The 24,572-nt window shown below is 43.8% G+C and overlaps 1 protein-coding gene across 1 annotated transcript in view; it reads right to left on the reverse strand.

Annotated features, from left to right (window-relative positions):
- Nucleotides 1-874: 874 nt before the first annotated feature.
- Nucleotides 875-24,572, reverse strand: part of LOC120055333 (phospholipase ABHD3-like) — a 47,217-nt gene continuing 23,519 nt past the window's right edge. Inside the window, exon 9 of the mRNA XM_039003207.1 lies at nt 875-1,059. Within this exon, the coding sequence (XP_038859135.1) occupies nt 875-1,059 (185 nt within the window). The remainder of the gene's footprint in view (nt 1,060-24,572) is intronic.

Below are 24,572 nucleotides of genomic sequence, written 5' to 3' on the forward strand. Positions count from 1 at the left end.
CATATGAAAACTATTGAAATCGGGCGTTTGCAGGAAGGAATTACAGGCATGGCTTGTTCAAACTAAAATAGTGCAAATTCACATTCCTTATAACTAATAATGAGTTATAACATTACATTGTTAGAGCTATTTGGTGTGCGTACAGGTAGTACGTGTGAATGAAAGTGCATGCAGAACAATTCAAGAGAACATAAATACTGTGATCTGTTGAGGTAAATTAAAGGTATCATCTCGGAACCCAAAACTAAATCTCACGCTACTATAGCAGCTAGCTGTCTGTCACGAGAGATTAGGTTAGGTATTTTTTTGTTGTTAAATGGACTAAACATTCTTTAACATAAACTATTCACATTCATAACAAACCTTTGACAGACAGACAGACAGACAGACAGACAGACAGACAGACAGACAGACAGACAGACAGACAGACAGACAGACAGACAGACAGACAGACAGACAGACAGACAGACAGACAGACAGACAGACAGACAGACAGACAGACAGACAGACAGACAGACACTATGTAAAAAAGAAATAAAATCCCTGAGGACTAAAATCCTATTGATACAGAGTTTTTGTTGAGAACACTGACGGATGGAGAAAGACAGCTGAAATTATTCATATTTGAACATACTAATGTGAACATACTCATCTTTTTAAAATAAGCATGATATGAATTAATGGCTACATACATTGAATTAATGAATGTATGAAGGAATACATGAGTTGACGGACGAATGCTGTGTTGCGACAGGATGTGCCCTTCAAAATAAACAATGCTTTTTTGCTTGTAGTGAGAGAGGGAGGGAGAAGGACTGGAGGGTAGGAGGAAAGAAATGAAAGAAAGAGAGAGAGGGAGAAAAGGAATGTCGTACTAGCTGGAAAGGTCATTGAGGTCGCCACCCTGTTCTATGACGGCCTTGGCAAACTGCTTAAACACGCGGTCCATGTAGGTGCTCTGTCGGGGCCACAGGCCCTCCAGGAAACCAATATGGCCACCGTGGCAGGTGATGAGGAGGGCTAGGTTAGGGTTCTGCTTCACCGCCTCCACTGGAATGGCTGACGAGAAGAAACACATTGTTAATAATCTATCAGTCAAGCAGTGGACATACACCGAGCACTAGATTGGAGATTTGACTTCCAAAACCCCACAGAAATACTCTATGCACGTACATATTCCATGTAGTATAAATCTTATGTCTTACACACTGATTAAGGCATTACAAGAATGTGCCCTGCACAAAACACAAATGTACACATTATACACAAAATATACACATTATTCAGACGTGTTGCTGTGCGTTTTGTTGCTGTGCGTTTTGTTGCCAACTTTACTTTGCTAGCTGACAACTTTACGTTTTTTTTTCTTTTTCTTTTTAATTACCGTTTATATTTTTAGTTTTTCCATCGCAACTTTTTTCCCTCATTCAACTTTTTCACTCCGGACGCTTTATCTGGACATGGTTCGTCAGCACCTTCAACAGCCGAAGCTAAGTAGTAACATTAACATGATGTCTTCTAATTGCAGTCGCTGTACTCATAATATACAGGAGAACGATCGCCTTACGGCGAGGATAGCTGTGCTGCAAGCACAGCTTCAGACGCAATCGTTAGGCAAGGGTAATTTCAGTGTAGGAAAGGAAGAAACAGCGTCTGTGCCACCAGTAAGTACAGATAGTAACGTTAGTATAAACCCCCCCGCACAGTCCCCGCAGCCGGACAACTTTCTCATGGCTTCTGGAGGGAAATGCTGTTGGAATGCTCAACTGGTGTCGCTCATTCAGCCGACAGAAACTTTCAACCGGTTCTCCCCATTATGTAGCGAGTCGGAGTCTGAGGCTGAGTCTTCTCTTGTCTCTACTCCTCCCGCTACGGGGTCTGAGACGCCGAAGGCTCCAACCATTAGCTCTGACAAATTGAAAACCCTAGTCATTGGCGACTCCATTACCCGCAGTATTAGACTTAAAACGAATCACCCAGCGATCATACACTGTTTACCAGGGGGCAGGGCTACCGACGTTAAGGCTAATCTAAAGATGGTGCTGGCTAAAGCTAAATCTGGCGAGTGTAGAGAGTATAGAGATATTGTTATCCACGTCGGCACCAACGATGTTAGGATGAAACAGTCAGAGGTCACCAAGTGCAACATAGCTTCAGCGTGTAAATCAGCTAGAAAGATGTGTCGGCATCAAGTAATTGTCTCTGGCCCCCTCCCAGTTAGGGGGAGTGACGAGCTCTACAGCAGAGTCTCAGCACTCAATCGCTGGTTGAAAACTGTTTTCTGCCCCTCCCAAAAGATAGAATTTGTAGATAATTGGCCCTCTTTCTGGGACTCATCCACAAACAGGACCAAGCCTGACCTGCTGAGGAGTGACGGACTCCATCCTAGCTGGAGGGGTGCTCTCATCTTATCTACCAACATAGATAGGGCTCTAACTCCTCTAGCTCCACAATGAAATAGGGTGCAGGCCAGGCAGCAGGCTGTTAGCCAACCTGCCAGCTTAGTGGAGTCTGCCAATAGCACAGTCAGTGTAGTCAGCTCAGCCATACCCATTGAGACTGTGTCTGTGCCTCAACCTAGGTTGGGCAAAACTAAACATGGCGGTGTTCGCCTTAGCAATCTTATTAGGATAAAGACCTCCTCCATTCCTGCCATTATTGAAAGAGATCGTGATACCTCACATCTCAAAATAGGGTTACTTAATGTTAGATCCCTCACTTCAAAGGCAGTCATAGTCAATGAACTAATCACTGATCATAATCTTGATGTGATTGGCCTGACTGAAACATGGCTTAAGCCTGATGAATTTACTGTGTTAAATGAGGCGTCACCTCCTGGTTACACTAGTGACCATATCCCCCGTGCATCCCGCAAAGGCGGAGGTGTTGCTAACATTTACGATAGCAAATTTCAATTTACAAAAAAAAATATGACGTTTTCGTCTTTTGAGCTTCTAGTCATGAAATCTATGCAGCCTACTCAATCACTTTTTATAGCTACTGTTTACAGGCCTCCTGGGCCATATACAGCGTTCCTCTCTGAGTTCCCTGAATTCCTATCAGACCTTGTAGTCATAGCAGATCATATTCTAATTTTTGGTGATTTTAATATTCATATGGAGAAGTCCACAGACCCACTCCAAAAGTCTTTCGGAGCCATCATCGACTCAGTGGGTTTTGTCCAACATGTCTCTGGACCTACTCACTGCCACAATCATACTCTGGACCTAGTTTTGTCCCATGGAATAAATGTTGTAGATCTTAATGTTTTTCCACATAATCCTGGACTATCGGACCACCATTTTATTACGTTTGCAATCGCAACAAATAATCTGCTCAGACCCCAACCAAGGAGCATCAAAAGTCGTGCTATAAATTCTCAGACAACACAAAAATTCCTTGATGCCCTTCCAGACTCCTTCTGCCTACCCAAGGACGTCAGAGGACAAAAATCAGTTAACCACTTAACTGAGGAACTCAATTTAACCTTGCGCAATACCCTAGATGCAGTTGCACCCCTAAAAACGAAAAACATTTGTCATAAGAAACTAGCTCCCTGGTATACAGAAAATACCCGAGCTTTGAAGCAAGCTTCCAGAAAATTGGAACGGAAATGGCGCCACACCAAACTGGAAGTCTTCCGACTAGCTTGGAAAGACAGTACCGTGCAGTACCGAAGAGCCCTCACTGCTGCTCGATCATCCTACTTTTCCAACTTAATCGAGGAAAATAAGAACAATCCAAAATTTCTTTTTGATACTGTTGCAAAGCTAACTAAAAAGCAGCATTCCCCAAGAGAGGATGGCTTTCACTTCAGCAGTAATAAATTCATGAACTTCTTTGAGGAAAAGATCATGACCATTAGAAAGCAAATTACGGACTCCTCTTTGAATCTGCGTCTTCCTCCAGGGCTTAGCTGTCCTGGATCTGCACAGCTCTGCCAGGGCCTGGGATCGGGAGAGACACTTAAGTGTTTTAGTACTATATCTCTTGACACAATGATGAAAATAATCATGGCCTCTAAACCTTCAAGCTGCATACTGGATCCTATTCCTACTAAACTACTGAAAGAGCTGCTTCCTGTGCTTGGCCCTCCTATGTTGAACATAATAAACAGCTCTCTATCCACCGGATGTGTACCAAACTCACTAAAAGTGGCAGTAATAAAGCCTCTCTTGAAAAAGCCAAACCTTGACCCGGAAAATATAAAAAACTATCGGCCTATATCGAATCTTCCATTCCTCTCAAAAATTTTAGAAAAAGCTGTTGCGCAGCAACTCACTGCCTTCCTGAAGACAAACAATGTATACGAAATGCTTCAGTCTGGTTTTAGACCCCATCATAGCACTGAGACTGCACTTGTGAAGGTGGTAAATGACCTTTTAATGGCGTCAGACCGAGGCTCTGCATCTGTCCTCGTGCTACTAGACCTTAGTGCTGCCTTTGACACCATCGATCACCACATTCTTTTGGAGAGACTGGAAACCCAAATTGGTCTACACGGACAAGTTCTGGCCTGGTTTAGATCTTACCTGTCGGAAAGATATCAGTTTGTCTCTGTGAATGGTTTGTCCTCTGACAAATCAACTGTACATTTCGGTGTTCCTCAAGGTTCCGTTTTAGGACCACTATTGTTTTCACTATATATTTTACCTCTTGGGGATGTTATTCGAAAACATAATGTTAACTTTCACTGCTATGCGGATGACACACAGCTGTACATTTCAATGAAACATGGTGAAGCCCCAAAATTGCCCTCGCTAGAAGCCTGTGTTTCAGACATAAGGAAGTGGATGGCTGAAAACTTTCTACTTTTAAACTCGGACAAAACAGAGATGCTTGTCCTAGGTCCCAAGAAACAAAGAGATCTTCTGTTAAATCTGACAATTCATCTTGATGGTTGTAAAGTCGTCTGAAATAAAACTGTGAAGGACCTCGGCGTTACTCTTGACCCTGATCTCTCTTTTGACGAACATATCAAGACTGTTTCAAGGACAGCTTTTTTCCATCTACGTAACATTGCAAAAATCAGAAATTTTCTGTCCAAAAATGATGCAGAAAAATTAATCCATGCATTTGTTACTTCTAGGTTAGACTACTGCAATGCTCTACTTTCCGGCTACCCGGATAAAGCACTAAATAAACTTCAGTTAGTGCTAAATACGGCTGCTAGAATCCTGACTAGAACCAAGAAATTTGATCATATTACTCCAGTGCTAGCTTCCCTACACTGGCTTCCTGTTAAGGCAAGGGCTGATTTCAAGGTTTTACTGTTAACCTATAAAGCGTTACATGGGCAAGCTCCTACCTATCTTTCCGAGTTGGTCCTGCCGTACATACCTATACGTACGCTACGGTCACAAGACGCAGGCCTCCTAATTGTCCCTAGAATTTCTAAGCAAACAGCGGGAGGCAGGGCTTTCTCCTATAGATCTCCATTTTTATGGAACAGTCTGCCTACCCATGTGAGAGACGCAGACTCGGTCTCAACCTTTAAGTCTTTACTGAAGACTTATCTCTTCAGTAGGTCATATGATTGAGTGTAGTCTGGCCCAGGAGTGTGAAGGTGAACGGAAAGGCTCTGGAGCAACGAACCGCCCTTGCTGTCTCTGCCTGGCCGGTTCCCCTCTCTCCACTGGGATTCTCTGCCTCTAACCCTATTACAGGGGCTGAGTCACTGGCTTACTGGTGCTCTTTCATGCCGTCCCTAGGAGGGGTGCGTCACTTGAGTGGGTTGAGTTACTGACGTGATCTTCCTGTCTGGGTTGGCGCCCCCCCCTTGGTTTGTGCTGTGGTAGAGATCTTTGTGGGCTATACTCGGCCTTGTCTCAGGATTGTAAGTTGGTGGTTGAAGATATCCCTCTAGTGGTGCGGGGGCTGTGCTTTGGCAAAGTGGGTGGGGTTATATCCTTCCTGTTTGGCCCTGTCCGGGGGTATCTTCGGATGGGGCCACAGTGTCTCCTGACCGCTCCTGTCTCAGCCTCCAGTATTTATGCTGCAGTAGTTTATGTGTCGGGGGGCTAGGGTCAGTTGGTTATACCTGGAGTACTTCTCCTGTCTTATCCAGTGTCCTGTGTGAATTTAAGTATGCTCTCTCTAATTCTCTCGTTCTCTCTTTCTTTCTCTCTCTCTGAGAACCTGAGCCCTAGGACCATACGTCAGGACTACCGGGCATGATGACTCCTTGCTGTCCCCAGTCCGCCTGGCCTTGCTGCTATTCCAGTTTCAACTGTTCTGCCTGCGGTTACGGAACCCCTACCTGTCCCAAACCTGCTGTTTTCAACTCTTAATGATCGGCTATGAAAAGCCAACTGACATTTATTCCTGATTATTATTTGACCATGCTTGTCATTTATGAACATTTTGAAAATCTTGGCTCTCTCTAATTTTCTCCTTCTCTCTTTCTTTCTCTCGGAGGACCTGAGCCCTAGGACCATACGTCAGGACTACCGGGCATGATGACTCCTTGCTGTCCCCAGTCCGCCTGGCCTTGCTGTTATTCCAGTTTCAACTGTTCTGCCTGCGGTTATGGAACCGCTACCTGTCCCAGACCTGTTGTTTTTCAACTCTTAATGATCGGCTATGAAAAGCCAACTGAAAATTATTCATGATTATTATTTGACCATGCTTGTCACTTATGAACATTTTTGAACATCTTGGCATAGTTCTGTTATAATCTCCACCCGGCACAGCCAGAAGAGGACTGGCCACCCCTCATAGCCTGGTTCCTCTCTAGGTTTCTTCCTAGGTTTTGGCCTTTCTAGGGAGTTTTTCCTAGCCACCGTGCTTCTACACCTGCATTGCTAGCTGTTTGGGGTTTTAGGCTGGGTTTCTGTACAGCACTTCGAGATATTAGCTGATGTACGAAGGGCTATATAAAATAAACTTGATTGATTGATTGATTATTCACAAAATATACATATACACTACCTTTTAAAAGTTTGAGATCACTTAGAAATGTCCTTGTTTTTGAAAGAAAAGCAATTTTTTTGCCCATTAAAATAACATAAAATGCTGCCTAGAAAGCCAGCATCCCGGAGTCGCATCTTTACTGTTGACATTGAGACTGGTGTTTTGCGGGTATTATTTAATGAAGCTGCCAGTTGAGGACTTGTGAGGCGTCTCTAATGTCCTTGTCCTCTTGCTCAGTTATGCACCGGGGCCTCCCACTCCTCTTTCTATTCTGGTTAGAGACAGTTTGTGCTGTTCTATGAAGGGAGTAGTACACAGCATTGTACGAGATTTTCAGTTTCTTGGCAATTTCTCGCATGGAATAGCCTTCATTTCTCAGAACAAGAATAGACTGACGAGTTTCAGACTGTAATCGAACACACAAATGCTGATGCTCCAGATACTCAAATAGTCTAAAGAAGGCCAGTTTTATTGCTTCTTTAATCAGAACAACAGTTTTCAGCTGTGCTAACATAATTACTAAATGATTTTCTAATGATCAATTTGCCTTTTAAAATGATAAACTTGGATTAGCTAATGTAGCGTGGTTCGTTCTGCGTTGTGTAATTTTAATTAGGACGCTGCCACAACTGACGGTCTGCTCGTTGAAATCTTTTTATTTGCCCTGCACACGAAGAGACAACACACATGTTACCCTTGGCGCAGTCACAGCTCTCGGGCACCTTGCTAGCCGAAGGTCAAGCAAAAGAGCACGATAAAGGAATTAACAGGTGCTGCGTGCACACACTCGCTGCACAACAGCACACCATACAAGTAAAACTATACAGAACATAATTCTGACAAAATAAAAGACATACCTGCACACGAAGAGACAACACACATGTTACCCTTGGCGCAGTCACAGCTCTCGGGCACCTGCGCGAGCACATGGACACTCACTCAACCACTGTCACAAGTACTCACAAGTTACAACAGATACCCCAGTCAGTGAACTATGTGAAACTTGTTAACATAAATTCCTACACTGTCCACACTATAACAAACTTATGGTTGCAAAACAGTACATTGTATAACCTTATGACGGTTGTATATTAAACAGTTTCAGAGTCAAGGACAACATACCTTGCTAGCCGAAGGTCAAGCAAAAGAGAACGATAAAGGGGTATGGAAATACAGATAACCCGCGATGGGCCAAACCAAAATATACAAAACTTTTACAATCACATGTATGTACAATATTGGTATGAAAAAGTGTTTGTACACCAAATAAAAACATTAGCTATGCAGCTGTAATTAAATAAAAAATTACACTGAATTATTATTATTATTATCAAATTATTAACATCCCCTCTTGACCTGGCCTATTTGAATTGGTCCTTGTGTGCAATTTGGTGCGTAATCTAGGGGAACAACATCACACTGCTACATTCACCCCCACTGTTTTACACTAGATTATAGGCACAAAACAAAAACACATTACCTCGAAGGTAACAAAGCAAAGAAAAAAAAAAAAAAAAATCACACCCACAGGGCGACAGAGTAACCCAGTGTAGTCCCTTAATTCTAGACCCACAAATGGTCGATCAGCTGAAAAGCTATCCCGCGAAGGATTAGGAAAAATAAGGGGTAGCTAATCCCTTATTCAACCGTATACGAAAAATCCCATATACATTTTATGCCGATGGACTACACACAAAGTTACATGAATTGTCAAATATATTAGACAAACCCACAAATCATTCTAAGACATGCTTAGATTCCTACATATATATATATATATATTTATACATAAAAAAGAAAAGGTAGGCAATATCCTACCGTCACTGAGAAACCAAGAACTGTTTCATTTCCTGTGTAGACATAGTTTGGATTAGCCTATCCACTGGCTTAATAAGTCTACCTAGTCTAGTCTGAACACCCTCACCCACAAACCTAGCAGGAATGTCACAGACAGCACTAACCCTGCTCAGAGGTCTAACCTCAGGATGGGGAGTACTACAGATCCGCATCTCCGGAGCCAGCACACTTTCAGTTACCGACTCAACACTAGTAGTGTCAGACGACTGATCAGAATCCTGGTAGATTGTCACAGACCACACTGACGAAGCATCTTCAACCAAGGTAACATCATCCACACTGAATGGAGTTTCGCAATCAGAACTCTTGTAGGCTTCGGGGATATCTCTCTGGTCCACTTCTGCTGAGCACACCTCACTTAAGGGGACTTCATACGGTTGTTCCACCTCACTTCCATCCGCTGGAACTTCACCCTCCTCTTGGAGTATCCTCCCAGAAGACTCAGGAAGGCCTGCTACCCAGTGGACAGTCCTGGCGTCACTCCCATCCATTTGGCTGGACTTTGCAGACATCTCAGAGATCACGTCACCACTCGATAGAGATCCGTGACCCTCAGGTTCCTCCCACGAAGGTAAAGGCAGAAAGTTGACTGGCATAATCAGGTTCCTATGCACAGTTTTGAATGCGTCCCGTGGTAGGGTGTTGGATCCGATATGTGTTCAGTGAGCTGTTCTTTGCAACCACTATGTACACCACACTCTCCCAGCGATCAGCCAGTTTCTTCTTGCCCCTCTCCCCCTTGTTAGCAAGTAGAACTCTATCTCCCTTCTGCACCGAGTGACCCTTAGACCGTCTGTTGTAGACCTCGGCTTGTCTCTTTTGTTGCTTACTGGCATGCTGCTGGGCCAATGTCATGGCCTCTCTCAGATCCTCACCCAGAGACTGGACATATTTATCCACATCTACTGTGTCCCCATCCAACAGCACACTTTCAAACATAACATCTACCGGCAACCTAGGGGTGCGTCCGAACATCAAGAAGAAGGGTGGAAACCCAGTAGTCTCATGAACAGTGCAGTTATAGGAGAATGTCAATGTGTTCAACATCTGAGGCCATTTAGCCTTAGACCTAGCTGGCAGAGCTCTAATCATCCCACCCAGTGTGCGATTCAGACGTTCTGCTTGACCGTTACCCATGGGATGATAAGGTGTGGTGTGGGACTTTTCAACACCAGATAACTGAAGTAATTCTGCAATAAGTAAACTCTCAAAGTTAGCACCCCTGTCAGAATGGATGCAATCAGCGAACCCATAAATGCAGAAGAAATTATTCCAGAGAACACGAGCAACAGTCTTAGCAGACTGGTTTGGACATGGATACGCACAGGCCAGCTTAGTAAAGTGATCAGTCACTACTAACACATCAATAGACTTGTTGTTTGAATCTTCTGCAGTCCAGAAATCAATACACACAAGTTCTAAAGGTGCCGTTGTCACAATGGAGACAAGTGGAGCTCTTGCTTCAGGCTCAGGTGCTTTACTCAACACACATCTCTTACAGTGGGCCACGTACTCCTTGACATCCTTCTCCATAGATTCCCAGTAAAACCGCTGTCTCGTGAGCCACAATGTGCGCTGCTGACCCTGATGACCAGCATCATCATGAACTCCCTTCAACACAAGGCCTCTCAAAGACACAGGTACGACATACTGGAATATTTTCTTCTTACTCACTGGGTGTTTTGAGACACGATACAGAATCCCTAACCGCGTGGTGAGTTTCCCCCACTGTCTTAGAGTATAAACTGTTTCTTTAGCTTCAAAGACTCGCTCTCTCCTAGATGGGCGCCGGCCTCTATCTACAAAGAACATGACTCTGCTGATGATAGGATCCAGTGACTGGTTATCATACAGCTCCTTGTGTGTAAGGACAGGTAAAGGGCTCTGACCCATGGACATCAACTTCTCAAGATGCTGCACATGTGAAACGGCCCTCACTGTGGCACCATCATCCCATCGGCGATGGGCATGGAGGACAGCAGACACCTCTTCACAGGAAACCAACCCACTGACATCGTCTCCAGCTCTACTCAACTCACTCCCAGGAGCCATAGACGTTCCACAGCCAGCCTCGGGCTGCTCACAGGAGAGACGGAACATGTCTTGTACATCATCCAGTCGAAGACCTCTGGCTTCCTCCAGCAGGACATCATATGGAATTCTTGTCAGTCGGTGCAGAACTTTGGAGCGGACAAATGGCTCTCTGCTCAAAGCATCAGCAACGACATTCTTGGGCCCTGGTATGTACTGGATATCAAAATCAAAAGGTGCCAGCTTTGCAACCCATCTCTGCTCACATGCATCAAGTCTCGGCTTTGTAAGAATATATTTGAGTGGATTGTTGTCGGTCCACACCGTAAACTTATGCCCTCGCAGCCAATGGCTGAACTTATCATGAATGGCCCATTTCATGGCTAGAAATTCCAGCCGGTGAGCAGGATACTTGGATTGTGCATGATTAAGAGATTTACTAGCAAAAGCTATTGGCCTGGCTATGGCCTTCCCATCTTGCACTTGGGATAGTACAGCTCCCAAACCACTAGTAGATGCATCAACAGAAAGCAAAAATGGCTGAGAAAAATCTGGATGAGCCAGCAGTGCCTGGTCAACTAGTGCTGCTTTCAAAGCTTCAAAAGCGAGTTGACACTCGGCAGTCCAGTCTGCAGCAGTGAGCCTGCGAGAGGGACCAGGCCTCTTTCTGCCCTTGCCTCTCCTAGGCTTCTTCTGACCTGTAGTCAGCTGAAACAATGGCCTAGCAACCATGGAACAATTCTCAATGTAGTGTTGATAGTATACTACCATACCAAGGAAAGAACGGATTTTGCTAGGAGACGGAGTGACACCATCAGCTTCCATCATCTCACTCTCAGTCACATTCAAAATGGTTTGAACCTTAGCAGGATCAGTGGCTACGCCCTCCTGAGAAATGATGTGGCCCAAAAACTTAACAGACCTCCTCAAAAACTTGCACTTAGACGGAGACAGTTTAAGATTGTGCTCCTGCAACCGCTGGAAAACCATCTCGAGTCTCTGCAGACTCTCTTCCTCCGTCTTAGCAAAAACCATCAGATCATCCAAATAGCAAAGGAGACTTAGAAAGTTTTGGTCCCCAAAGATGGTCAGCATCATTCTCATAAAAGTAGCTGGGCTGTTGCAAAGGCCCTGAGGCAAACGATTGTACTCGTGCAGACCTAAAGGAGAGGAAAAGGCAGTGTATTTCTTATCCTCTTCATGCAGTGGCACATTGTAGTACCCAGATGTCAAGTCCATTGTGCTGAAGAAGGCATTACCTCCCAGCGCCGCCAGTACATCAGCCTGATGAGGCAGGGGATGAGCATCCTTCACTGTGCGGGCGTTTAACCACCTAAAGTCAGTACATAGACGCAAGTCCCCATTCTTTTTCCATACCAGCACCAATGGTGAGGCATACTCGCTGCTGGATTTTCTGACGATTTCCTTTTCCTCCATATCATCCAGTGTTTCCCTGAGTTTTTGGTAATCAGCTGGAGAAAGCCTACGATAAGGTAATCGAAATGGGCGGTCATCAGTCAGCCGTATGCGATGGCAGAACTCTTTTGCCTCTCCACAATCCAGGCTATGTCTAGAGAACACCGTGTCATACTTCTCAATTAAACCGACAAGTTTGTCTTTCCAGAACTGTGAGACTGGACACTCCTCAACAGACAGGCCTTGAAGTCCAAGATTGCTCAGTGTACTGTTGCCATTAACTACACTGCCACCAACTGAACTCTTGGCTGTAAGACTGCCATGTGAGCTGTCACATTGTACTTTTGCCACGTTCTGGTAAGCAGCTTGCTGCTTGACATCATCAAAATCCTCCAATGCAATACAAGGGTACACATCTGCCACTTTAGCATTTCGTCTCAGGGTAACTGGCGAAGTTGTTGGATTCACAATCTTCACAGGGAGCCATCCATCCCCCCACAGAGGCGTAACTACTCTCCCTACTAGTATGTGTCGATTCACACAACGAGACGTGCTGGGCTCGACAACAACAGTACTGCCCACAGAGAGTTTTGTCTTTGGGGGTAAGCGGCCCCACACCAGATGCTCACTCATGGGTTGGAGCGTTACTGCCCTCTTCAACTTAATGGTGCCCACTTTATCTGGGATGGAGTCTCCTCTCCATCTCTCCAGATTTGATAGGAGACGCAGGAACTGGCTGTCCTCACACTGGCCAGAGGGACCTGGCGTACCCACCACCCGCCAGTAGCTGTCATTTGATTTGAACTGTCTAATCAGAGACTTCAACACGTTAGTGCCAACAATGAGTTCATCAACCTGCCCATCTACAATAAGCACTGGGACTACATAACTGAAGCCATAAAGCTGTAGTTTCAAGTCACACATGCCCACTGGGCTAGTTTGCGTCCCACCACAACCCACCAGTATGATATCTGAAGGAGCTAGAAAGTTCCCCTCTACCACTCCTGCCTCCCTCAACCGAGGTACAATATCTGTGCGCAGAGTAGTAGCCATGGACCCACTATCTAACATCCCCTTCAGCTCAACTTTATCCTGTACTAGCACGGTGGTGTAAAACAAACTGTCATTCTGAGAAATTCTCATTGTGTTCTGAAAAATTACTGTGTTGTTCTTGGGTACTGACTCACAAAAATAAGAATAAACAGATTGGATATCATCATCAGTGGAGGAAAAATTAGACTGCCTCACATTGCCCTCCTCAGAATGGAGGCTTTCTAGTTTTCCTGAGACCTGCCAGTCTGTCCACATACAGGGCTCTTTCGCTTCCCAGTCTCATTACAGTCAAAGCTCATGTGGCCAGGAGAGAAGCACTTGAAACACAGCTGGTGCATCTGACAGTGAGCTTTGGTCCAGTGATTAGTGCTTCCACAGACAGCGCACTCACGCTCACGTTTGGGGAACTGTTTACGGGGCCCTCTGTTCACAGACTGAGTATTGCTGACAAGAGCCTTCTCTAGCATACTCAAAACTTTCTCTAATGTCCCACCCTCAGATACAGATTGGGCCTGTTCTGGTTCACGGCCACATCGAGAAAAAGATGACACATTAGGTCTGCTCTCAGGATCCACTTCCTCCTGGCGGGAGTCGAAGACAGCAGCCACCTGCTGTGAAAGTTGTGTTCTACATGCTTTACGCTCCCTTAACAGTTCATCCAAACGATCCTGTACCTCACTGGCTGTCCAGTCACGAAGAGGTTTGCATTTGAACACTTGGGCCAACTCTTTATCAGGACAGTTGCGTACAAACATGACTGCCAACTCTGAGCACTGATTGGGCAAGGTTCTACCCTCACTTACAAGGTACTGTTCAGCTGCCTCTGCAGCTTTGTTAAGCCTAATCCAGAAATCTAGTGAACCCTCATTAGCATATGGTCTCATTGAATAGAAATCAGCTAATGGCATACCTGAGTAGACAGTATCCCCAAAGTGTTGCTTGAGAACACTGAACACTGCCTTAACATCTGTGACAACAGGGTTGTTACGCATCCAGACTTTGGTCACATCCCGTGCCCTCCCCATGAGCCTAGACATCACCTCCCCAACAGTCTCAGACCCAGTGTAACCCCTCTTCTCTAGGTAGACTCCCATTAGCTCCTCCCACTCCAGGACAGAGTACTTATCTGAGCCATCACCCCTGAAGAAAGGTGGAGCACTAACCTCTGACTTCACAACCAGATTCAGCTTGGACGCATCAATAAAAGTTGACCCACATTGTTCAGGCAGGGGAAACTGCTGGGATTGGTCAGGGGAATGGGCAGGAGAAAGACTTGAAGCCCCAGGCTGCAGTAAACTCGCTCTGATAGATTCTCCTATCTCTGAACCAATCTGCTTAATAAGGTCACTAAGCTGACTCGGTGTCCCATTATTACTGAGGACTGGGGACAATGGTACATCAAGCGACAGAGGTGGGATACCCTGGTCAGGTGGAGTAAACAGCCTACCCCTCCCAGTGCTTGTAAACTCAGGACTAGCAGCCACTTTACTCCCAGGAGCTGACTGTGCCAATGGTGTAAATGCATGGACACCCCTCCCTCTACCCACACTAACCACACCAAAATCCCCAGCATAACTCATCTTATGGACTTGAGAGTCTTCCATGGCTCAATAGAGAACTAAACTACAATGTAATTTACTGCATACAAATACAAAAAAAAATGCAATAAACAAATTCCCTCAAAACATGCAAATAAACACCAATACAATTATCTAGTGAATATGCTACATTCACCTTCACTATTTACAGTATACATTCACTTATAGCAAACCATCAACAAATGCGCATGCGCGGGTCGCGCATCTCCTCCACATGCACAGCTCCGGTGGTCAGCTTGAGCTAACCAGTCGGCAGGTCGCGGCACCAGTTTGTAGCGTGGTTCGTTCTGCGTTGTGTAATTTTAATTAGGACGCTGCCACAACTGACGGTCTGCTCGTTGAAATCTTTTTATTTGCCCTGCACACGAAGAGACAACACACATGTTACCCTTGGCGCAGTCACAGCTCTCGGGCACCTTGCTAGCCGAAGGTCAAGCAAAAGAGCACGATAAAGGAATTAACAGGTGCTGCGTGCACACACTCGCTGCACAACAGCACACCATACAAGTAAAACTATACAGAACATAATTCTGACAAAATAAAAGACATACCTGCACACGAAGAGACAACACACATGTTACCCTTGGCGCAGTCACAGCTCTCGGGCACCTGCGCGAGCACATGGACACTCACTCAACCACTGTCACAAGTACTCACAAGTTACAACAGATACCCCAGTCAGTGAACTATGTGAAACTTGTTAACATAAATTCCTACACTGTCCACACTATAACAAACTTATGGTTGCAAAACAGTACATTGTATAACCTTATGACGGTTGTATATTAAACAGTTTCAGAGTCAAGGACAACATACCTTGCTAGCCGAAGGTCAAGCAAAAGAGAACGATAAAGGGGTATGGAAATACAGATAACCCGCGATGGGCCAAACCAAAATATACAAAACTTTTACAATCACATGTATGTACAATATTGGTATGAAAAAGTGTTTGTACACCAAATAAAAACATTAGCTATGCAGCTGTAATTAAATAAAAAATTACACTGAATTATTATTATTACTATCAAATTATTAACATCCCCTCTTGACCTGGCCTATTTGAATTGGTCCTTGTGTGCAATTTGGTGCGTAATCTAGGGGAACAACATCACACTGCTACACTAACACACGTGGCATTGGAACACAGGAGTGAGGGTTGTTGATAATGGGCCTCTGTACGCCTATGTAGATATTCCATAAAAAATCTGCCGTTTCCAGCTACAATAGTAATTTACAACATTAACAATGTCTACACTGTATTTCTGATAAATGTTATGTTATTTTAATGGACAAAAAAATTGCTTTTCTTTCAAAAACAAGAACATTTCTAAGTGACCCCAAACTTTTGAACGCTAGTGTATATACACATTAAAATACAAAACCACCGTCATGGGAAGCACAAGTAAAACATACACAAATCACCCAGAAAAACAGTTACATTCCTCCACAAATAAGTCCCCAATCAATACTCTAAATTGCCCGAACGGCACCAGGACATTACTATTAAATGTATTTTTTATTTTATTCCAGCAATACGGTGCTTTAAAACTAAAAGTAGATTTACCTAGCTCGGTGGAGACCCTAGGAACCTCAAGAGTTAACCAATCCTGTGAACAGGTCAGGCAACTCAGGTGTCTATACTTCAACAGCAAAGTTAGATAAGATGTAAGTTTATGAAGTAGGGCCTTGTAAAAAAAGGGAGTAATGTAGAGATACCTACCTACATGTACATATTACCTCAATTACCTTGACTAACCTGTACCCCCGCACATTGACTTGGTACCGGTAACGCCTGTATTTAGCCTTGTTAATGTTATTTTATTGTGTGACTTTTTAAAACTTCAGTTTATTTTGTAAAACATTTCTTAACTCACATTTTCTTAAAACTGCATTGTTGGTTAAGGGCATGTAATAAGCATATCACGGTAAAGTCTAAACCTGTTGTATTCGGCACATCTGACAAATAAAAATGTATTTGACTTTAATGAAGTCCAGTCAACCTTTTGTTACAGGATGCAGTGATAAGTATCAAAACTGTATCAAACTGTTACCTGTAACAAAATGAAGGGCACTATGGTAGATGGCATCCAAAGGTTTAAGAGTAGTTGCAGCTGCACTTTGATAAATAATATCACCATAATCAAGAACAGATAAAATGTTTGACAGAATAATTTGCTTCCTACTGCTCAGACAAAGGGACGATCTGTTTGTGTAGAAAAAGCTAACTTTAAATCTTAGCTTGTTAACCAGCTAATCTATATGTTTTTTTAAACGTCAAATCCATATCAATCCAAATGCTTAAGTATTTATATGCGGGAACACGTTCAATTGGAAAACCATATAATGAGTAAACATCTAAAACATTACTACTAGAGTTTAAGAACAACATATATTTTGTTTTGCCAATATTAAGCACAATTTTTAAATCAGCAAAGGATTTCTACATACAGTTGAAGTCGGAAGTTTACATACACTTAGGTTGGAGTCATTAAAACTCCTTTTTCAACCACTCCACAAATTTCTTGTTAACAAACTATAGTTTTGGCAAGTCGGTTAGGACATCTACTTTGTTTATGACGCAAGTAATTTTTCCAACAATTGTTTACAGACAGATTATTTCACTTATAAGTCACTGTATCACAATTCCAGTGGGTCAGAAGTTTACATACAGTAAGTTGATTGTGCCTTTAAACAGCTTGGAAAAATACAGAAAATGATGTCATGGCTTTAGAAGCTTCTGATAGGCTAATTGACCAAATTTGAGTCAATTGGAGGTGTACCTGTGGATGTATTTCAAGCACCTACATTGCTTCTTTGCTTGACATCATGGGAAAATCAAAAGAAATCAGCCAAGATCTCAGAAAAATAATTGTAGACCTCCAAAAGTCTGGTTCATCCTTGGGAGCAATTTCCAAACGCCTGAAGGTACCACGTTCATCTGTACAAACAATAGTACGCAAGTATAAACACCATGGCCGTCATACCGCTCAGGAAGGAGATGTGTTCTGTCTCCTAGAGATGAACGTACTTTGGTGCGAAAAGTGCAAATCAATCCCAGAACAATATCAAAGGACCTTGTGAAGATCCTGGAGGAAACAGGTACAAAAGTTTCTATATCCACAGTAAAACGAGTCCTATATCGACATAACCTGAAAGTCCGCTCAGCAAGGAAGAAGCCACTGCTCCAAAACCGCCATAAAAAAGCCAGACTATGGTTTGCAACTGCACATGGGGACAAAGATCATACTTTTTGGTGAAATGTCCTCTGGTCTGATGAAAGAGAAATAGAACTGTTTGGCCATAATGACCATCGTTATGTTTGGAGGAAAAAGGGGGAGGCTTGCAAGCCGAAGAACACCAACCCAACCGTGAAGCATGGGGTTGGCAGCATCATGTTGTGGGGGTGCTTTTCTGCAGGAGGGACTGGTGCACTTCACAAAATAGATGGCATTATGAGGCAGGAAAATTATGTGGATATATTGAAGCAACATCTCAAGACATCAGTCAGGAAGTTAAAGCTTAGTCGCAAATGGGTCTTCCAAATAGACAATGACCCCAAGCATACTTCCAAAGTTGTGGCAAAATGGCTTAAGGACAACAAAATCAAGGTAATGGAGTGGCCATCACAAAGCCCTGACCTCAATCCCATAGAAAATGTGTGGGCAGAACTGAAAAAAACATGTGCGAGCATGGAGGCCTACAAACCTGACTCAGTTACACCAGCTCTGTCAGGAGGAATGGGCCAAAATTCACCCAACTTATTGTGGGAAGCTTGTGGAAGGCTACCCGAAACGTTTGACCCAAGTTAAACAATTTAAAGGCAATGCTACCAAATACTAATTGAGTGTATGTAAACTTCTGACCCACTGGGAATGTGATGAAAGAAAGAAAAGCTGAAATAAATAATTCTCTCTACTATTATTCTGACATTTCACATTTTTTAAATAAAGTGGTGATTCTAACTGACCTAAAACAGGGAATTTTTACTAGGATTAAATGTCAGGAATTGTGAACAACTGAGTTTAGTTAAGGTGTATGTAAACTTCCGACTTCAACTGTAGCTATACAATCTGACTGTAGTTTTGACATAGCCAGATCAACAGTTGGGACAATAGCATACATAATAGTATCATCCGCATATAGATTAGGTTTTTTAACAAATCAAATCAAATTGTATTTGTCACATACACATGGTTAGCAGATGTTAATGCGAGTGTAGCGAAATGCTTGTGCTTCTAGTTCCGACAATGCAGTAATAACCAACAAGTAATCTAACCTAACAATTCCACAACTACTACCTTATACACACAAGTGTAAAGGGATAAAGAATATGTACATAAAGATATATGAATGAGTGATGGTACAGAACGGCATAGGTAAGATGCAGTAGATGGTATAGTGTACAGTATATACATATGAGATGAGTAATGTAGGGTATGTAAACATAAAGTGGCATAGTTTAAAGTGGCTAGTGATACATGTATTACATAAAGATGGCAAGATGCAGTGGATGATATACAGTACAGTATATACATATACATATGAGATGAGTAATGTAGGGTATGTAAACATTATATTAAGTGGCATTGTTTAACCTCTAACGCCTCACAAACCCGGATCCGGGAGCACCCCCATCAAAAAAGCTGACTAGCATAGCCTAGCCTAAAGCCACAGGGATATCATATAATAAAATGTTCATGAAATCACAAGTCCAAGACACCAAATGAAAGATACACATCTTGTGAATCAAGCCATCATTTCTGATTTTTAAAATGTTTTACAGGGAAGACACAATATGTAAATCTATTAGCTAACCACGTTAGCAAAAGACACCACTTCTTTACTCCACCATTTTTTTACTCCATCAGTAGCTATCACAAATTCGACCAAATAAAGATATAAATAGCCACTAACCAAGAAACAACCTCATCAGATGACAGTCTGATAACATATTTATTGTATAGCATATGTTTTGTTAGAAAAATGTGCATATTTCAGGTATAAATCAGAGTTTACCATTGCAGCCACCATCACAACTCTCACCAAAGCGACTAGAATAACTACAGAGACCATCGTGTATTAGCTAATTACTCATCATAAAACATTTCTTAAAAATACACAGCGTACAGCAGATGAAAGACACAGATCTTGTGAATCCAGACAATATTTCAAATTTTCTAAGTGTTTTACAGCGAAAACACAATATAGCGTTATATTAGCTTACCACAATAGCAAACATCACAACAGCATTGATTCAAGGCAAAAATAGCAATAACGTATAAACCACCAAAATATATAAATTTTTTCACTAACCTTCTCAGAATTCTTCAGATGACAGTCCTATAACATCATATTACACAATGCATATAGAGTTTGTTCGAAAATGTGCATATTTAGCGGCACAAATCGTGCTTATACAATGAGAATAGTGTCCAAAACCTCAAGCAATCTGTCCGGCGCCATCTTGGAAAGGCACCTATTCTTATCGAAAACTATTCATAAACTTGACTAAAAAAATACAGGTTGGACAGCAATTGAAAGACAAATTAGTTCTTAATGCAATCGCTGGGTTACATTTTTAAAATTAACGTTACTGCGCAATACAGCGTGCGATAAAGCAAGGCTACACTGCAAGTAATGGCGTCTTATGCATTTGACTTTTTTCAACAGAACAATGAATTATCAGCATAAATAGTTCTTACTTTTTGATGACCTCTCATCAGAATCTTGGGATAGGTGTCCTTTGTCCAAAAGAATAGTTGCTGGGTTGGAGAAAGTCGTCTTCCACGTTGCAATTAGCAGTAAACAATAGCATGCGAGAGAGAGATACCCAACTTCCTACAACGCCAGAAAATGAAATACCCGAAAATCGCAATATACTGACATAAACTGATATAACTCGGTTTAAAATAACAAGATTATGATGTCTTTAAAGCCTATATCGAATAAAAACAGAGCCGGATATATCTAGGAGCTTCTAAAACGACATGCCAAGATCCTCCCTGCGTCAGAGCGAAGAGTCAAAAGAGGGGACACCTCGATTCCAATCAATTTATAGACTTTCAGATCTGCCTAGAGACTCCATTTCAAGACCCTCTATTCGCTGACACCCAGGGGAAGGCGTATGCAGTGCATCTCAACCAATAGAAGACAGGCAGATTTATACACAGGTCTGAGAGCAGGTTGGAAAATTCTGCATTCTCACATACACATAGGGAAATTGCTCTAAGTCCAGTTCTGTTTCACTCACAGACATAATTCAAACGGTTTTAGAAACTAGAGAGTGTTTTCTATCCAATAGTAATAATAATATGCATATTGTACGAGCAAGAATTGAGTACGAGGCAGTTTAATTTGGGCACTATTTTTTCCAATGGTGAAACAGCGCCCCCATATTGACAAGAAGTTAAAGTGGCTAGTGATACATTTTTACATAATTTCCATCAATTCCCATTATTAAAGTGGCTGGAGTTGAGTCAGTATGTTGGCAGCGGCCACTAAATGTTAGTGGTGGCTGTTTAACAGTCTGATGGCCTTGAGATAGAAGCTGTTTTTCAGTCTCTCGGTCCCTGCTTTGATGCACCTGTACTGACTTCGCCTTCTGGATGATAGCGGGGTGAACAGGCAGTGGCTCGGGTGGTTGTTGTCCTTGATGATCTTTACGGCCTTCCTGTGACATCGGGTGGTGTAGGTGTCCTGGAGGGCAGGTAGTTTGCCCCCGGTGATGCGTTGTGCAGACCTCACTACCTTCTGGAGAGCCTTACGGTTGTGGGCGGAGCAGTTGCCGTACCAGGCGGTGATACAGCCCGACAGGATGCTCTCGATTGTGCATCTGTAGAAGTTTGTGAGTGCTTTTGGTGACAAGCCAAATTTCTTCAGCCTCCTGAGGTTGAAGAGGCACTACTGCGCCTTCTTCACAACGCTGTCTGTGTGGGTGGACCAATTCAGTTTGTCCGTGATGTGTACACCGAGGAACTTAAAACTTTCCACCTTCTCCACTACTGTCCCGTCGATGTGGATAGGGGGGTGCTCCCTCTGCTGTTTCCTGAAGTCCACAATCATCTCCTTTGTTTTGTTGACGTTGACTGTGAGGTTATTTTCCTGACACCACACTCCGAGGGCCCTCACCTCCTCCCTGTAGGCCGTCTCGTCGTTGTTGGTAATCAAGCCTACCACTGTAGTGTCGTCCGCAAACTTGATGATTGAGTTGGAGGCGTGCATGGCCACGCAGTCGTGGGTGAACAGGGAGTACAGGAGAGGGCTCAGAACGCACCCTTGTGGGGCCCCAGTGTTGAGGATCAGCGGGGTGGAGATGTTGTTACCTACCCTCACCACCTGGGGGCAGCCCGTCAGGAAGTCCAGGACCCAGTTGCACAGGGCGGGGTTGAGACCCAGGGTTTCGAGCTTGATGACGAGTTTGGAGGGTACTATGGTGTTAAATGCTGAGCTGTAGTCGATGAACAGCATTCTCACATAGGTATTCCTCTTGTCCAGATGGGTTAGGGCAGTGTGCAGTGTGGTTGCGATTGCGTCGTCTGTGGACCTATTGGGTCGGTAAGCAAATTGGAGTGGGTCTAGGGTGTCAGGTAGGGTGGAGGTGATATGGTCCTTGACTAGTCTCTCAAAGCACTTCATGATGACGGAAGTGAGTGCTACGGGGCGGTAGTCGTTTAGCTCAGTTACCTTAGCTTTCTTGGGAACAGGAACAATGGTGGCCCTCTTGAAGCATGTGGGAACAGCAGACTGGGATAAGGATTGATTGAATATGTCCTTAAACACACCAGCCAGCTGGTCTGCGCATGCTCTGAGGACGCGGCTGGGAATGCCGTCTGGGCCTGCAGCCTTGCGAGGGTTAACACGTTTAAATGTTTTACTCACCTCGGCTGCAGTGAAGGAGAGCCCGCAGGTTTTGGTAGCGGGCCGTGTCAGTGGCACTGTATTGTCCTCAAAGCGAGCAAAAAAGTTATTTAGTCTGTCTGGGAGCAAGACATCCTGGTCTGCGACGGGGCTGGTTTTCTTTTTGTAATCCGTGATGACTGTAGACCCTGCCACATACCTCTTTTGTCTGAGCTGTTGAATTGCGACTCTACTTTGTCTCTATACTGGGACTTAGCTTGTTTGATTGCCTTGCGGAGGGAATAGCTACACTGTTTGTATTCGGTCATGTTTCCGGTCACCTTGCCCTGGTTAAAAGCAGTGGTTCGCGCTTTCAGTTTCACGCGAATGCTGCCATCAATCCACGGTTTCTGGTTTGGGAATGTTTTAATCGTTGCTGTGGGTACGACATCGTCAATGCACTTTCTAATGAACTCGCTCACCGGATCAGCGTATTCGTCAATGTTGTTGTTGGACGCAATGCGGAACATATCCCAATCCACGTGATCGAAGCAGTCTTGAAGCGTGGAATCAGATTGGTCGGACCAGCGTTGAACAGACCTGAGCGCGGGAGCTTGCTGTTTTAGTTTCTGTTTGTAGGCTGGAAGCAACAAAATGGAGTCGTGGTCAGCTTTTCCGAAAGGAGGGCGGGGGAGGGCCTTATATGCGTCGCGGAAGTTAGTATAACAATGATCCAAGGTTTTACCAGCCCTGGTAGCACAATTGATATGCTGATAGAATTTAGGGAGTTTTGTTTTCAGATTAGCCTTGTTAAAATCCCCAGCTACGATGAATGCAGCCTCAGGGTGTGTGGTTTCCAGTTTACAAAGAGTCAGATAAAGTTTGTTCAGGGCCATCGATGTGTCTGCTTGGGGGGGAATATATACGGCTGTGATTATAATCGAAGAGAATTCCCTTGGTAGATAATGCGGTCGACATTTGATTGTGAGGAATTCTAAATCTGGTGAACAGAATGACTTGAGTTCCTGTATGTTGTTATGATCACACCACGTCTCGTTGATCATAAGGCATACACCCCCGCCCCTCTTCTTACCAGAAAGATGTTTGTTTCTGTCGGCGCGATGCGTGAAGAAACCAGCTGGCTGCACCGACTCCGTTAGCGTCTCTCGAGTGAGCCATGTTTCCGTGAAGCAAAGAACGTTACAATCCCTGATGTCTCTCTGGAATATTACCCTTGCTCGGATTTCATCAACCTTATTGTCAAGAGACTGGACATTGGCGAGTAGTATGCTAGGGAGTGGAGCGCGATGTGCCCGTCTCTGAAGCCTGACCAGGAGACCGCTTCGTTTGCCCCTTTTACGGCGTCGTTGTTTAGGGTCACCGGCTGGGATCAGATCCATTGTATTGGGTGGAAGGCAAAACACAGGATCCGCTTCGGGAGAGTCATATTCCTGGTTGTAACGATGGTGAGTTGACGTTGCTCTTATATTCAGTAGTTCCTCCCGACTGTATGTAATGAAACCTAAGATTACCTGGGGTACCAATGTAAGGAATAACACATAAAAAAAACAAAATACTGCATAGTTTCCTAGGAACGCGAAGCGAGGCGGCCATCTCGGTCGGCGCCGGAAGTAGCGTCAACAGATTGACCAATTGTGTTTATATAAATAGTGAAGAGAACAGGTCCCAAAATCGACCGCTTTTATGCACTTCAAGAAATTCCGACTTAACCCCATCAATCACGATGGCCTGAGTTCTGTCACTAAGATAATCATGAAACCGTGAAAAGGCGTCAGAGCTCAGGCCTATCGACGACAACTCCTTCAATAAAATAGCATGATCAACTGTATCAAAAGCTTTTGACAGGTC

This window comes from Salvelinus namaycush, chromosome 11 (assembly GCF_016432855.1).
Source record: "Salvelinus namaycush isolate Seneca chromosome 11, SaNama_1.0, whole genome shotgun sequence".
In the NCBI taxonomy this organism is placed as follows: Eukaryota; Metazoa; Chordata; class Actinopteri; order Salmoniformes; family Salmonidae; genus Salvelinus; species Salvelinus namaycush.